General features: G+C 40.8%; 1 protein-coding gene across 1 annotated transcript in view; it reads right to left on the reverse strand.

The window, feature by feature from the left end:
- The window catches only part of LOC142295309 (cytochrome P450 3A9-like), a 132,632-nt gene that overhangs the window by 46,539 nt on the left and 69,610 nt on the right, over nt 1–16,483 (reverse strand). The window contains exons 6-9 of the mRNA XM_075338424.1: nt 14,582–14,670; nt 5,400–5,548; nt 3,751–3,878; nt 1,981–2,056 (exon numbers count right to left, since the gene is read on the reverse strand). Of these exons, the coding sequence (XP_075194539.1) occupies nt 1,981–2,056; nt 3,751–3,878; nt 5,400–5,548; nt 14,582–14,670 (442 nt within the window). The remainder of the gene's footprint in view (nt 1–1,980; nt 2,057–3,750; nt 3,879–5,399; nt 5,549–14,581; nt 14,671–16,483) is intronic.

A 16,483-nucleotide genomic window follows, 5' to 3' on the forward strand; every position in this document is an offset into this window, starting at 1 on the left:
CACCAAGCATAGCACATGCTCACCCTGCTGCCTCTGGGAAATAGAGGCGGGATCCTCGGTCTCACAATGTGTAGAGATAACGGGAGTCTCACTGCTTCCCTGAGCAGCAAACCTCTGCACATTGCGCAACCTCACAGACCTTCGAGGCTGCTGAGCAGGAGGAGCTGCGGCAGGCAAGGAATGGGAGACCGCCTCATTTCTTGCAACAGGAGTACCACTGGGTGTCACCCTTGTGCTCCCTCTCTGAGGAGGTTTCTCCTGCACTCTGCGCAGTCTGGCAGACCTTCGGCGCTGCTGAGCAGGAGCGCTCGTGGCAGGCAAGGAGACTGTCTCATTCCTTGCCACAGGAGAGCCACGAGGTGTAACAGGTGTCTCCCCGAGATTCCTTCCATGATTAATCTGTAAATTACAGTTAAAAAACACCCACACCCGAAAAATCCTTTATTAGAAATAAAAAACACTAACAAAGTCCCTCATCACCAATTTATTAACCCCGACAAACCCTCCATGTCCGGCGTAATCCACGGACCTCCAGCGTCGCGTCCAGCTGTGGTGCATGAAGGTGACAGGAGCTGCAGAATACACCGCCGCTCCGGTCAGCTTCATACAGCAACTGAGGTGAGTAGCGCGATCAGCTGAGCTGTCACTGAGGTTATTTGGATGCAGCGGTGGCCGCGGGTAACCTCAGTGACAGCTCAGCTGATCGCGCTACTCACCGCCGCTCCGGTCAGCTTCACACAGCAACTGAGGTGAGTATAGCGATCAGCTGAGCTGTCACTGAGGTTACCTGGATGCAGCGGTGGCCGCGGGTAACCTCAGTGACAGCTCAGCTGATCGCGCTACTCACCGCCGCTTCGGTCAGCTCCATGCAGCAACTGAGGTGAGTACAGCGATCAGCTGCTGTCACTGAGCTTAATCGCGGCACCGCTGGATCCAGCGGTGGCCGTGAGTTACCTGACTGACAGCAGCTGATCGCGCTACTCACCTCAGTTGCTGTGTGAAGCTGACAGAAGCGGCGGTGTATTCTGCAGCTCCTGTCACCTTCATGCTGCACAGCTGGATGCGACGCTGGAGGACTGTGGAGTACTCCGGACATGGAGGGTTTGTCTGGGTTAATAAATTGGTGATGAGGGACTTTGTTATTGTTTTTTTTTTCTAATAAAGGATTTTTCGTGTGTGTGTGTTTTTTAACTGTAATTTACAGATTAATCATGGAAGGAATCTCGGGGAGACGCCTGACATGATTAATCTAGGATTTAGTGGCAGCTATGGGCTGCCATTAACTCCTTATTACCCCGATTTGCCAACGCACTAGGGTAAATCGGGAAGAGCCGGGTACAGTCCCAGAACTGTCGCATATAATGTATGCGGCAATTCTGGGCGGCTGCTGACTGATATTGTTAGGGTGGGGGGCTCCCCATAACGTGGAGCTCCCCATCCTGAGAATACCAGCCTTCAGCTGTATGGCTTTATCTGGCTGGTATTAAAATTGGGGGGACCGCACGCCGGTTTTTTAAATTATTTATTTATTTATTTTACTGCACAGTATAGACACGCCCACCGGCTGCTGTGATTGGGTGCAGTGAGACACCTGTCACTCAGCGTGGGGGCGTGTCTCACTGCAACCAATCATAGGCGCCTGTGGGCGTGGAAAGCAGGGAATATGAGATGGCTGTGTGCAGAGCACAGCGCGCCCGCCGGTATAAAGGCTCGGTCACGCTGTCCAGGCCGGCCAATCACTGCAATTCCACAACTAACAGGGCTGTGGCATTGCAGTGGTCTGCCAGCCAATCCCTGCATGAGGGCTGGCTCTCAAAAGAGCGCCAACATGCAAAGATGAAGACCACTAGTACAGCACGAGTATCGCGAAATTACTCGGTACCCGCCGAGTAGCCCGAGTACAGTGATACTCGTGCGAGTACCGAGTAGTAACAAGCATACTCGCTCATCACTAATTGAAAACCATTGAATTCAATATACCCTTTTGCTCCTTATTTAAGCCACTGGTATCTTCTACTCTGGAATCCAACATAAGCTGCAGAAAATCCACACGACCCTAAAAAATAAAAATAGTTTATGAATTTTTTTTTATTTCCTTGTTTTAAAGATTTCTTTAGGATCAGTATTCTTCTCAGATAAGTTATACTCTAATTTTGGTAACCTGTGGTGAGAAATAAAAAAAATCAACTCCCAAAGATACTGTCTTAATTTTGGAGCACAGAAGAATAAAGGGGTTCACCACTTTTGTGGACAATTTATTTTTTATTCCTTAAATGCATACACTTGGGGCTAACAATCATTTTTGCAAGTGAGTTTCCTTAAAACTTTTGTACCATTTACCTCCTATAACCCCTGTATGACCTGTCTATTGCTGGCAGCAGAATGTGTTATCAAGGTTGGCCACATTACCTATATTTTCACAAATGTGTTGGAGACATGATTTTTGTGGGGGCTTACTATTATAACGGTTCTCCTACAGCAGCTTTCCTCACAGACTGCCTGCAATAATGTCCATAAAATGGCTGCTGGTGCAGGAGCACGTGACCAGACTTATCCCTCTGTTTATTGGACAGGTCTAGTCACATGCTCTTCCACCAGCAGCAATTTTATGGACATTATTGCTGTGCAGTCTGTGAGGAAAGCTGCTGTAACAAGAGCAGGAGAAGGACCTATAATATTGATATAATACTAAAAGATGTCATGCCACAATTTACCCAACACATCTGTTAAATTAACGGGTTTGGCCACATTATCATTATTAAAGGGAATCTGTCAGCAGATTTTTTCTATGTAATCTGAAGACAGCATGCTGCAAGGGTTAACACAGGAAATTCAAGGATGCCTGTCTTGTGAAGGTCCCATCTGTTATTTATTTGCTATGTTTGTTTAAGTCTTGCTGTTTATCATTTCTTGGACTACAATGTCACATGCACCATCCTGCACGCCCCATTCTCTGATTGACACTTCACTGTCATTGTAGTCTCTACTGACAGCCTGGTGTGGGTCGAGGGCCGCTCTCTCAGCTCTGCCACATTGCTAAATCTAAAAATTCTGATGTGTCAGAACGGCTGCACCCAGTAATCAAAGTGATACATCGTTGAATTCAGGATCTCTTTGCCTACATTATGTTACTCTCAGATGAGGTTTAAAAAACCTGCCGACAGATTCCCTTTAATAACTCATTCTGCTGACAGCAATAGACAGCGCAGTACCACATATGGTAGGCAAACTGTGAACATTTTAAAATGAGATGCAAAAATAATTTTTAGCCCAAACTGCATGCATTTAAGAAACAAAGATTGTCCCCCAAGAGGAGAAAGCCTTTAAATCAGCAATGTGTCCCCACTGAATAGCCTTTTTCTTTTCACATGTCCCCCAATGACAACTTGAATTTTATCTAAGAGGCAAAAATTCTTCCCGTCACAGACACTGTCATGTTATCAAATAAGGAAGAAGACTCAACCCACGATGCATGATAAGGAGAGGACAAGCACCAGGACCTCTTGTCCTTTGTATTTGTGGATAAAAGGGTGTGAAACAATACCATAGGAGAACCCCATTTATACCTTTGGAATAGGGAACATGTTTCTCTATGTACATTATTGCTGTCTGTTCTGTTCTAGATAATAAAGCGAGTACAAATTATATAAATATACATCTTTATATTGAAAAGTTATGATTTTGTCATATGTTTTGAGTGTCATGTGTGTGAACAATTATTCTCCAGGACACAATAAGACTTGTACTTACTGAGTGACTGCCCTTCATGCGCTTCTCTTTAAAACTTGTAACAGCATTCATATAGAAATGCAGGAAGTCTTTTGGAAAGAAGTTCATATTTAGCCCCTCAAGAATAGGACGGACGAATGGGAAGAGAACTAAAAAGTAAATTGAAATGCACAGACATTACATTTCCATCATTTTTCTACAAACAAACATACATTTTCACTTAACGCCAGGTAAACTACACACAAAAGAGAGAGGCATGAAGCATGGTGGAGGCGGCATCATGTTTTGGGCTGTATTTTGGCAGCTGGAAATGGGTAGCTGGAATTGGGGCTTTACTGAAAATGGGGGGAATTATGAACAGTTTCAAATATCAGTCCATTGTATTTATTTATTTTATTCACTTATCTAGCGCCATTAATGCCACAGACATCATCACCACTATCTCCACAATCTAAATTCCCTATCAGCATGTCTTTACAGTGGAAGAATACCCAAGTAGTGTGGGGGGAAACCCACGCAAACACAGGTCGTTGGGGTTGTTCAGCGAGTCAATATTCACACTGAATGAACTACTGGTGACAACATCCATGCTGTATGCACCTAACACACTAAAATAGAACACATAGCAATGTATCAATTACATTATTCTAGGAATACATATGCTTTATAAGTTACTAAATCAAAACCATTATATTACACAATACTGTAATAAAAGATAAAATAATGTGTAAATGACGGAAAAATGCTTATTCAGCACTAGTTACTGTTGTTTCACCCCATTTATGCAGCTGGGTAGTTGGCTATAGATGTCAGTACAGTTCTAAAATGTATATTCAAGGGTGTATTTGTGAAAAAAAAAATATTAAAGTGTAACCGTCATTTTTAATTTTTATTTCATAAATCAATCGTGCACATGGAAACAAGCAAATTTGTAATATATCTTATCACTTGGAGGGATCTGAACACCCAGGAATCCAGAGCTGAAAGGAACAGTGCTAACCACTGAGCCACCGTGCTGTCTTGCAAGAAAACTTTAGGCTTCTGCTAAAAATCTGAAGATGAAGAAGAATTTCACCTTTCACAACAACAACGACCGTAAGCATACCTCCAAATCAACAAAAGAATGACTTATTCAGAAAAAGATTAAAATTTTGGAATGGCCTAGACCTGAGTCTAATTGAGAATGTGTGGGATGTCCTGAATAGGGCTGAACACAGGAGATGTCCTCACAATCTCCAGATTTGGGGATAAGTGAGCAAAGAGTGCCGATTCTAGAGGTGCCTTGCTTATAGACTCTACCAAAAAGACTGAATGTGGTCATAGATTCAAAGGGTACTTCAACAAAGTATTAGTTAGAGGATGTGCATATTTATGCAACCACATTATTTTTGTTCTTTATTTCTTTTTTCCCACCTAAAAAGATTTCAGGTTATTTTCAATTGAATTGTAAAATTACACATGACATTAAAGTGGTTTTCCCACAAACAAAGTTAATTTTAAAGTTGATTTTAATCAATATTTCTTATAATAAATAATATTAATAATAATAATTTATACAATTGAATTTAGTTATGGATTAAAGAGCATAAATAAATTCCAAAAATAAATATGTATTACGATGTCTTCCAAAAGAGTCGCTAAAAATCAAAGAGATCCGGAGAAAACCTTACCTACAAATATAAGAAGGGGACTGAATAATCCAAATTTCAGCAGTTTCTTGGTTTGGGTAACGAAAGGGTCGTTGGGGTTGTTCAGCGAGTCAATATTCACACTGAATGAACTACTGGTGACAACATCCATGCTGTATGCACCTAACACACTAAAATAGAACACATAGCAATGTATCAATTACATTATTCTAGGAATACATATGCTTTATAAGTTACTAAATCAAAACCATTATATTACACAATACTGTAATAAAAGATAAAATAATGTGTAAATGATGGAAAAATGATTATTCAGCACTAGTTACTGTTGTTTCAACCCATTTATGCAGCTGGGTAGTTGGCAATAGTACAGTTATAAAATGTATTTGTATTTGTGAAAAAAAAAAATATTAAAGTGTAACCTTCATTTTTAATTTTTATTTCATAAATCAATCATACACATGCAAACAAGCAAATTTGTAATATATCTTATCAGAAAAAAATGCTTCTTTCTCTGCCAGAATTGATCAATTATAAAAAATACTCAATTCTGAGGTAAAATCTGTATTCAGTGAAGACTTTTCCATTACTGAGATAAAAGATGGCAGTTAGTACTCATGAGATTCTATGATGATGGGAATTGGGAGGAGCTAGAGAAAGAGCTCCACCCCCTCTTCCCTCTTCTATCTACATAGACTCTCATCAGTAACAGCCGCCATTTCCTATCTCAGTAATGGGAAAGTCTTCACTGAATACAGATTTTACATCAGAATTGAGAATTTTGATAATGACTGATCAATTCTGACAGAGAAAGAGACAAATCTGTCTGATAAGATATGTTACAGAGTTGCCTATTTTCATGTGTACTATTGATTTATGAAATAAAAATTAAAATGAGGTTTACGCTTTATTTATACTGTTGGCGTTTGTATGTAGTGACTTCTCAGCACAGTCACACCAGATACAGAGGCATAAAGAACCAGCCTGACCTAAACTGACCCTCAGGCTCAGGGACCCTAGCCGTCCCTGATCCCAGAAATAGTTAGGTTCAGAAATATTTAGACAATGACACAAATTTTGGCATTTTACCAAAACATTTTCAATATACAGTTATGTAATCAATTTGTGTTTTTAAGTGCATATTCTCAGTTTTAAGCTCAGGGTAGTCACATCCTAATTGGTGTAAGGGTTTAGGAATTATAGCTCTTTAACCCCTTCACCCCCGAGCGATTTTCCGTTTTTGGTTTTCGTTTTTTGCTCCTCTTCTTCCGAAAGCCGTAATTTTATTTTTCTGTCAATATTGCCATAAGAGGGCTTATTTTTTGATGGACAAATTGTACTTTTCAATGAAACCATTAGTTTTACCATATAGTGTACTGGAAAACGCAAAAAAAGTTTCAAATGCGGTGGAATTTAAAAACAATGCAACTGCTTGATGATTTTTGGGATATTTTATTCATCGTTTTCACTGTATGGTAAAACTAAAATGTCAGTATGATGCCTCGTGTCAATACGAGTTTGTAGATAACAAACATGTATAGTTTCATCTAAGGGGTTAAAAAAAATTCAGGAGTTTGTCCAAAAAAAAAAATTTAACTTTTTGCACCATTTTCAGAGACCCATAATGTTCTTTATTTTTTGGGATCTGGGGCTTGGTGACGGCTTATTTTTCGCATCTTGAGCTGGTGTTTTTAATTATACAATTTTTGAGCAGATGCGCAGTTTTCATTGCCTTTTATTGCATTTTAAAACATTTTTGCAGCAATCAAAAAAACGTAATTTTTGCATTTGGAAATTTTTTCTTGCCATGCCGTGTACTGATCAGATTAATTGATTTAATATACTGATAGATCGGGCATTTTCGAATAAGGTGATACCAAATATGTGTATTTTTTAATTTATTAATATTTTTTTAACGGTTTTGTTTTCAATGGGGTGAATGGGGGGGATTTGAACTTTTAGGTTTTTTTTTACTTTTTCATATTTTTAAAATCTTTTTTTACATTTTTAATATATTTTACTAGTCCCCCTAGGGGAATTTATGGATTAGCAGATTGATCACTTGTGCATTTCTGTTGATCAGAGCTGCACAGAAATACAGCATTCCTGTAAGAGCAGGCACTCTGTCACCTCTTGCAGGAAGTACGTCATGGCAGCATATGAGGTCATCACATGACCCCAAGCTACCATGGCAACCATCGGCTCCCCGTGATCATGTCACGGGGCCGTCAATGGCAGCGGGGAACGGCGTGATCCCCGCCGCGGCCATCTGTTACGTCCCCACCGGAGTCCGCTCCAGCAAATTCTACTTCAATCACCAGGCGACGCAGTGTTCCCACTGTGGATAGTGCTGGTGATGGGAGAGGAGTCGATGCCAGCGGCGCTGGTGGGCGCAGGCTCCGCTCATCCAATGGGCTGGGTTTCCTTGGGATCTGCAGTACCACCGGCTGACTGTAGGTGGCATGTGTCTTCCAGCTGAAGTTACCATCATTCAGCTACAACCAATTGGAAGACACCACACCCTTCTTATTTCTCTTCCTGTCTGCTAACCACTGCCAGAGATAGTTCTGTATTCCTGGTTCCTGTCTCGCCCTGTTCTGTTTAGTGATTCTGGTTTTCTGACTTCTGCTTGTTTCCTGCCTGCTGTTTATGTACCTCGCTGCGCGATCCGGATTTCACCTCTGCTTTGTTTGCTGATTACGTCCTTGCCTGCCGATTCTGTCCCTGTTTTGCATTTCCCAGTTCAACCCTGCCTGTCTACTACTCTCATCGCACTGCAACCTTCCACAGGTAGTGATCACCTTGGGCCCTGTGTATTTCCAAATCCCTGTATAGGGGTTAAAGGGTTTCAAGGTTCTAGGGGTCCTGCTTGATGAATGGCTTCCCTCTAGCCTGTCCATGACAGCCCGTCTGAGTCTGTGGATCCAGGCAGGATCCAGGATCCAGTTTTTGACAGCACAATCTAAGTGGCAAGTAGGCATGGATGTATCCGCAATCCACCCATGCCTGTTAGCCCCACATGTCTATTGAACAAATCAGCAGACGTGCAGAGATCACCTCTGGCTCACCACAGCAGTAGGCTGGGGAGGGCGCAATAACCAGGGGCCTCCCCAGCCTGAGAATACCAGACCTCAGCTATCCACTTTACCTTGGCTGGTAATCCAATTTAGGGAGACCACAAGTTTTTGTTTTAAAATTATTTATTTAATTTTAAATAAATAATTGAAAGCAACAATGTGGGTTGACCTCTATTTTGGACTACCAGCCAAAGGTAAAGCTGCCAGCTGCAGTCTGCAAGCTGCACCTCTTTGCTTTACCTTAGCTAGCTATCAAAAATAAGAGGGACCCCACATTGTTGTTTTTTTTGTTTGTTTTTTTAAGATTGAATTTGGGGCTAAAAAGAAAGCTAAACACCCTTTAGTGCCACATGAAAGGCGCTAAAGGATGCAAGCTTACAATATGCGGGAGGGGTGGGACATTATATGTGTTGCACATCTAAAAGAAAAAAAACAACTTATAGCCACACCCTATGCCAAAAGTTTCAAATACCAAAAAAGATCTAAAAAAAATCTGAGATGTTTGGCATATCAAAATATCCATTTTCATTCCTGCTCAGTAGCTACATCACAGCAGTCTCATTATACTGGGTCCTACCCTTCCATTCTGCCTCTGACTGGGTTTTAAAAAAACCTACATGTTTAGTAATGGGTCTATCTTCGCCCAAAATATAAAAGCACCTGTGGCTAATGGGTGAGGGGAGGGGTGGTTAGGTGTATAGTGAGTCATATGGACATAACTCCATATGAAATACAAAAAAGAAAAAAAAAAAGTCACAGCACTTCATGTGAACAGGTGCATAGTGAATCGTGGGTCTATCTTCACCCAAACATAAGATGTTTTTTTTTTAAACGCAATCAGAGGCAGAAAGGAAGAGTAGGACCCAGTATAATGAGATTGCCATGACGTGGCTACTGGGCAGGTATGAAAATGGCCATTTTGCAAATGGCAAAATGCAAAACATCCCAAATTTTTATTAGATCTTTTTTGGTAGTTGAAAGCTTTGGCATTTCAGTGTGCGGCTGTAACTTTTTTTTCCCATTATATATCATGAACAGATAAGCACCTATTCACATGGAATGTTGTCAGACTTTTTTGTCTTTCTTTAAATCTATCTAAAATTATAAATCCAATATTGATTCAGTTGACTATAATGTTAATGATCAGTCAGAGAGTGAAACAGGCTACCGCGGGAGGTAGTGAACTCTCCTTCACCTTCAATGGAAATCTTCAAGCGGAAGCTGGATAAACATAAAGTTGGTTGGACCCAATAGCCCTTGAGGTTTCTTCCAAGTCTACCATTCTATGATTCTATGAGTCATAGAAGTGATCGGTTTGTACAATCTGTTAAAGGATTATTTATCTCTGTTGTATCCGTTACAAACGAATCATTACAGGACAAGTGAACATAACCTAAATGTGGTGCAAGGAGAAAATAGGTACATTTTATGCAGATGAAGGAAAAAAATGGAAACTAATGTGTGAATGTGCCCCTAAAGTTTTTGTAACACAGTAGCATAAGGGTTAAAACGGAGAGGCTACTTTCAAAAGTTCAGTTCCACACAACCATGACCAGTACCCCCAACATGTCCTATATTAGAAGCTTGTATAAGGCATAATGTTAGCGGTTTTTCCACAGCAGAAGAAAGGCATAGACCCAAAATACAGATGTTTTCTGCTGTATAGCAATTGACATGGAAAAATTCAAGTGTTTTGTGTAGCTTCTCATTAGTAGAGAATACATTCAATTCATATAACATAATTAGTTGTTTTTATTAGAAATACATTCACTTTAGCTTACATTTAGTTCAGTTCTAGAGGCTGATTAGGAGGAAACAAGTAGATGTCCAATTAATTTATTTTTCCTGCACAGTGGGGTCCCTAAGCAAGCGACAATGCTATGCTTCTTCTGGCCCATTTAGATTGCTTGATAAATCGGGAATCAAGTTCTTCGAGGAAGACAAGTTCCTGACAATCCACCAACCTAATTAGGCCAGCAATTGTCTAACGGACAAGCAAATTTGTAATCTTACTTAAATGTCATCGTTATTGTTATGTTATCGTTAAATGCACATCGTCCTATTTACACAGCATGTGCTGCCTAAAATATGAAATTCCATCCAGACTGAACAAGATATTTCTATCCTCACACTTTGTGCGCATAGAAGTGTGATCGGCTGGTCTAAATTGGCTATTAAACGACCAACGATTTGCTTACATGTCCCTGATCAGTGGTTGTTTAATGGCCGTTGTCATCATGCCTAAACCCAGCATTTCTTGTACATATTTCCTATCTGAAATTCTGTTTATCTGTTCCATTTCCGGAACAAAAAAAAACAAGAGCCAAAACAAATCTGTTGCATAATTATGATATCCATCTGCAGTAGAATCTGTTATGTGTCAGTTTTTTAATAGAAAAATAGTTCTGTATGCTGATTTTTTCTTTGGTTGTAAACCAGACACAAAACAGAGCATTGACAGACCTCATATTAATCAATGGGAGCTCTTTGCTTTTGTTTGCATCAATAATGCAGCAGATGTGTTTTGGAGATTAAACAGAACAAACAAATGAATGTTCAAATTAAATTTTGAACCTAGCCTTGGATAATAAAAATAATACTTTTTTTTAAAAATACATGTATTGTATACAATAATACAGTAAAAAAATAATACACGGTCTCGAAGCATAAGTTGAGAATTGTGAAGAAATGGATCATTGACAATGAATAAAAGTCCTGGATTGGTCCACAAAGTCTAGTGACCTGAACCCAATTGAACAATTGTGGGAAGAGTTGAATAAAAAGCTGTATACTTATCCAAGTGAGTCGACCAGTATGCATCAACATTGGGAATGTATAGAAAAGACCTGGGATCAGATTTCGGTCGAGACATGTATACAAACTTATGTTCTGGCTCATTTCTTTGGTTGTGCTGTACTTTCAACAAACAGGCGTGACTCTCCCTTTTTGAGCCAGGCATTTCATTTACTGTATATAGCTTCCCATGAGCAGGTGTCTAAAAACTTAGCCACTGGTCCTGCGCTGCTGCAATGAGTTCAGTAGACAGAAGGGGAGGTTTTAATACTAGAGGATAGGACCATTCTAATTGGGCTACACCTTGTTGAGATGGCTTTTACACTTTTTTGATCAAAAGCAATATATACTAAGTACCTTGTTCCTTATGTCTAACATTACTATTTACCTACATACTGCAGAGTATATGCTCATTTTGTTTCTATCTTAGGTTTTGTCTGTTAAACTGCCATAGTGTAAGCATGTTCCTACTGGTTGCACGTATAGCAACTTATGCTATGGTTCATTTGTTTGGTTTTGCTTTCAGTTCTTTTACTTTGTACAAACAGGGGCATGGCTCCCTCTCTTTTAGCTAATCATTTCATTTATATAGCTTCCCATGGGCAGGTGTCTGGACAGTGGGGTCACGGTCCATTTTCCTTCCCTTGTGTCATGTGACTCAGTGTTACAAGGTCTCAGGTGTGAATGAAGAGCAGGTGTTAAAAATCCTACACACTCTCATACTGGTCACTGGAAGTTCAATATGGCACCTCATGGCAAAAAATGTCTGGGTTCCTGAAAAAAAAAAGAATTGTTGCTCTACATAAAGATGGACTAGGCTATAAGAAGATTGCCAACACCCTGAAACTTAGCTATAGCACGATGGTCAAGACCATAGAGAAGTTTAACAAGACAGCTTCCACTCAGAACAGGCCCCGCTATGGTTGAATACAGAAGTTGAGTGCACATACTCAAAGTTCTATTCAGAGGCTGTCTTTTTAACATAGACGTCTGGGTGTTGTCAGCATTGCTGCAGAGGTCAAAGGGGTGCAAACAGTTCGCAGAAGACAAACAGCCTAAGAATATGGATTACTGAATTATATCCTGTGGTCTGATAAGACAAAGAAGAACTTATTTGGTTCAGATGGTGTCAAGTGTAGTGGCGGTAACCAGGTGTGGTGTACAAAGAAAGGTGTGGAGTGCAAAGACAAATGTGTCTTCCCTACAGGCAAGCATGGTGGTGGGAGTGTCATGGTTAGGGGCTGTATGAGTACTACTGGCTGTGGGGACCTACAGTTCATTGAGTGAACCATGAATGCCAACATGTACAAACACTCCTGCAAGACGACAACTGCCTTGCTAAAAAAAACTAATTGTAAAGAGGCTGCTGGACTGCCAAGCATGTCTCAAGACCTAAATCCTATTGAGTATCTGTGAGGTATCGTGAAACAGAAAGTAGCAGAGTGCAAAATTTCTAACATCCACCAACTGTGTGATGTGGTCATGCAGGAGTGGAAAAGAATTTCAGTGGCAACCTGTGAAGCTCTAATGAACTCCATGCCCATGCAAGTTCAGGCAATGCTTGAAAATAATGGTGGCCACATAAAATATTATCATTTTGAGCACATTTTGGCCAGTTTCACGGTGGAGTATACTCACTTTTGTTGCCAGCAGTTTAGACATTAATGGCTGTGTGTTTATTATTTAGAGCAGAGGTTCCCAACTCCAGTCCTCAAGGCACACCAACAGTGCATGTTTTCACGATTTCTTTAGCATTGCATGGGTGTTGAATTCAGCACCTTTGCAGGTGATTAAATTATCACCTGTGCAATACTAAGGAAATCCTGAAAACATGAACTGTTGGTGTGCCTTGAGGACTGGAGTTGGGAACCTCTGATTTAGAGGACGCACCAAATTTACTCTCTTATATAAGCTGTACACTGAATACTTTACATTGTATCAAAGTATCATATCTTCAGTGTTGTCCAATAAAAATATATAATAATTAGATATTTACAAAAATGTGAGGGTGTACTCACTTTTGTGATATACTGTATATTCTCCACACTGACTCCCTTTGAACTATGGCCTACACACCATCCCCAGTTTATGCTGTCCCTTCTCTGCTGCTTACAATGAAGCCGTACTTTTGTCCACATTGTCCCCATTTTCAATATCCTCCCATGCTGTTCTTCTCCGTACTGTCCCCATGCTCAGCCCCTCTCCGTACAGTACTGTAAGGCTGTTCCTATCAATGCTGCCCACTGTACCATACTGTACCCTATATTGTCCCCCTCATGCTGCTCTCTCACATTTTTCCCCTTCTTGCACCCAGTCCCCTAATACTGCTCCTTCACACTACCCTCCCCTCCCTCATCTAAAAGTACAGTCTTCTGTCTTTGGCTCCTATAAAGCAATTACCATATTGTCATCTTCGGCACCTTTTGGTGCAGCTGTGACCTTAGAGGTCACCTCATCATGCCATGGGACATACGAATGAGAGGCTCATAAGTACTCCTCCTCTGCCGTACTGGTGCGCTCATGTTCTCAATTGTATTTGATCCATTTTGCATGTTCCCTCTCAGTGTAACAGCCAGCTCAGAGAACCTGCAAAGTTCCCCTCCTTAGTCCCGCAACACACATCCGTTTTTTTTTGTACGTGTGCGGTACGTATTTGCACGTACCGGAGACACGTACACACAGAGACTCATGTTATTCAATGGTAGATAGCACACGCACGTAAAATCACATGGAACGTGTGTCCGTGTTGTAAGTGCGTGTGTGCGCTTTTCTACACGGACATGTCAGTTTTTTGCCGGCAACACGCAGGCACGGACCCGCTTTAGTCTATGGGTCAGTGCCTGCACAGACCGCACACGGAGTATGTCCGTGTTCAGCATGTATCGTCCGTGTCCGTTTTTCATCACAAAATTTGAAACACTTGTTTCCAATCTATCAGGTCATTTGAAAGCAAACAACAACACCAGGATCTCATGATGAATGATTAAAATTGTTAATTGGGTAAGAATGCAGGCCTTTAAAAACGGACAGCACACGGACAGCACACGTACGTATTTTATGTCAAAACGGACATTCCATACGCACACACGGCTAGCATACGCCATCACACGGATGCCATACGTACCGGAGAAACGCCCCAAAAAACGGAACACGGACCTGAAAAATGGACCGTATCATACGGACGTTTTTTTTGCGGAAGTGTGTTTTAGGCCTTAGGCACAGCAAAATTCCGCCCCCTGAGATACAGCTCATTCCGCCTTATTGTATATAGTTACCGCACATAAAACAAAAATCGTACAATTCTGTTTTTACATATTCCATTAATAGACTTACTCTTTCATGGCACATGACTCATCCTTGTCCACATAAACCTGGATATTCCGCACAAGTGTAGTTGAATAGTGGTTCATGATCTGAAACATCTAATAATGAGAGACATCAGTTTGGATCTACAACGTATTCACCTTGCTCAAATCTGTTATACACACTTCAGAACTTGAATCCAGCAGAATAAAACTATCTTCCCTTCAGCCCCCGGGCACTTTCCGTTTTTGCGTTTTTGTTTTTTGCTCCCCTTCTTCCGAGAGGCGTAACTTTTTTATTTTTCCATCAATCTTGCCATATGAGAGCTTGTTTTTTGCGGGATGAGTTGTACTTTTAAATGAAATCATAAGTTTTACCATATAGTGTACTGGAAAACGGCAACAAAATTCCAAGTGTGGAAAAATTGCAAAAATAGTGTGATCGTACAATAGTTTTTGGGATATTTTATTCACTGTGTTCACTATATGGTAAAACTGAGATATCTATGTGATGCCTCAGGTCAGTGCAAGTTTGTAGACACCAAACATGTATAGGTTTACTTGTATCTAAGGGGTTAAAAAAAATTCACAAGCTTGTCCAAAAAAACGTGGCGCACGTTTTGCGCCATTTTCCAAAACCCGTAGCGTTCTCATTTTTCAGGATCTGAGGGGCTCAGTGATGGCTTATTTTTTGGGTCTCGACCTGACGTTTTTAACGGTATCATTTTTGAGCAGATGCTACGTTTTGATCGCCTGTTATTGCATTTTGCGCAAAATTTGCGGTGACCAAAAAACGTAATTTTGGCTTTTGGAATTTTTTTGCCGGTACACCGTTTACTGATCCGATTCATTGATTTTATATTTTGATAGCTCGGGCATTTCTGAACGTGGCGATACCAAATATGTGTGTATTTTGTATTTTTTTTAACTCTTTAATTTTCAATGGGGTGAAAGGGGGGTGATTTGAACTTTTAGGTTTTTTTTATTTTTTTTAATTTTTTAAAACTTTTTTTTTACTTTTTTTTTTATTTTACTAGTCCCCCTAGGGCGCTATAACGATCAGCAATCCGATCACTCTACACTATCTGCAGATCTCAGCTACAGAGCTGAGAACTGCAGATTTGCTGCTTTACTTTCAATGCCGGCTGTATTCCGGCATTGAGAGGAAGTGAGTCATGTTAGCTACAGGCGTCATCACATGACCCTGTGCTACCATGGCAAACACCGAAAGTCACGTGATCATGTCACGTGACTTCCGGTGGGGGCGGGGTAAGTGACTGTCATGGCGGCGCCCACATACATATCGCTGCCAGATTTTGGCAGCGAAATGTAAGGGGTTTATGGCCGCGGGTGGAAGCAATTCCACCCGCGGCTAGCAGGCACACACGTCAGCTGTTGATAACAGCTGATATGTGCGCGGATCGCGGTCCGCCTGCCGGCGGCAGGGGGCGGGGCTTACCGGCACACGATCCATGACGTACCCAGTACGTCATGGGTCGTTAAGGGGTTAAATTGGAAATTTCAGAGGCCAAACATGGCATCATAGAAGTCTACAAGTTTAAATTTATGGGAAGCTGCCTGTAGGAATAAAATTAATTTCCTCCCATTAGCCAGGTTTTCAGTGTGGCCTCCTTGGCACCTTTTAAAACACTAATAACCTGCAGATTAACCCCATATTTGTGGGGTAATAGCGTTTAAGAACGTGACAGATTCTCTTTAAATGCAGTTGTCAAACACAGCTCAAAAGGAGACCACATACTGGTGTATTTCAATATATAGTAAAATATAGTAAAATGATCAAACAATTGCAAGTTCAAGGTCCCTATAGGAACTAAAAATTAAAAGTAAAAAAACCCAAAATATTTAAAAAATAAAACAAAAAATGTAAAAGTTTAAATCACTCACTTTTCCAGTTTAAAAATCAAGAAATGAA

The sequence above is a fragment of the Anomaloglossus baeobatrachus genome, chromosome 3 (assembly GCF_048569485.1).
Source record: "Anomaloglossus baeobatrachus isolate aAnoBae1 chromosome 3, aAnoBae1.hap1, whole genome shotgun sequence".
Classification (NCBI taxonomy): domain Eukaryota; kingdom Metazoa; phylum Chordata; class Amphibia; order Anura; family Aromobatidae; genus Anomaloglossus; species Anomaloglossus baeobatrachus.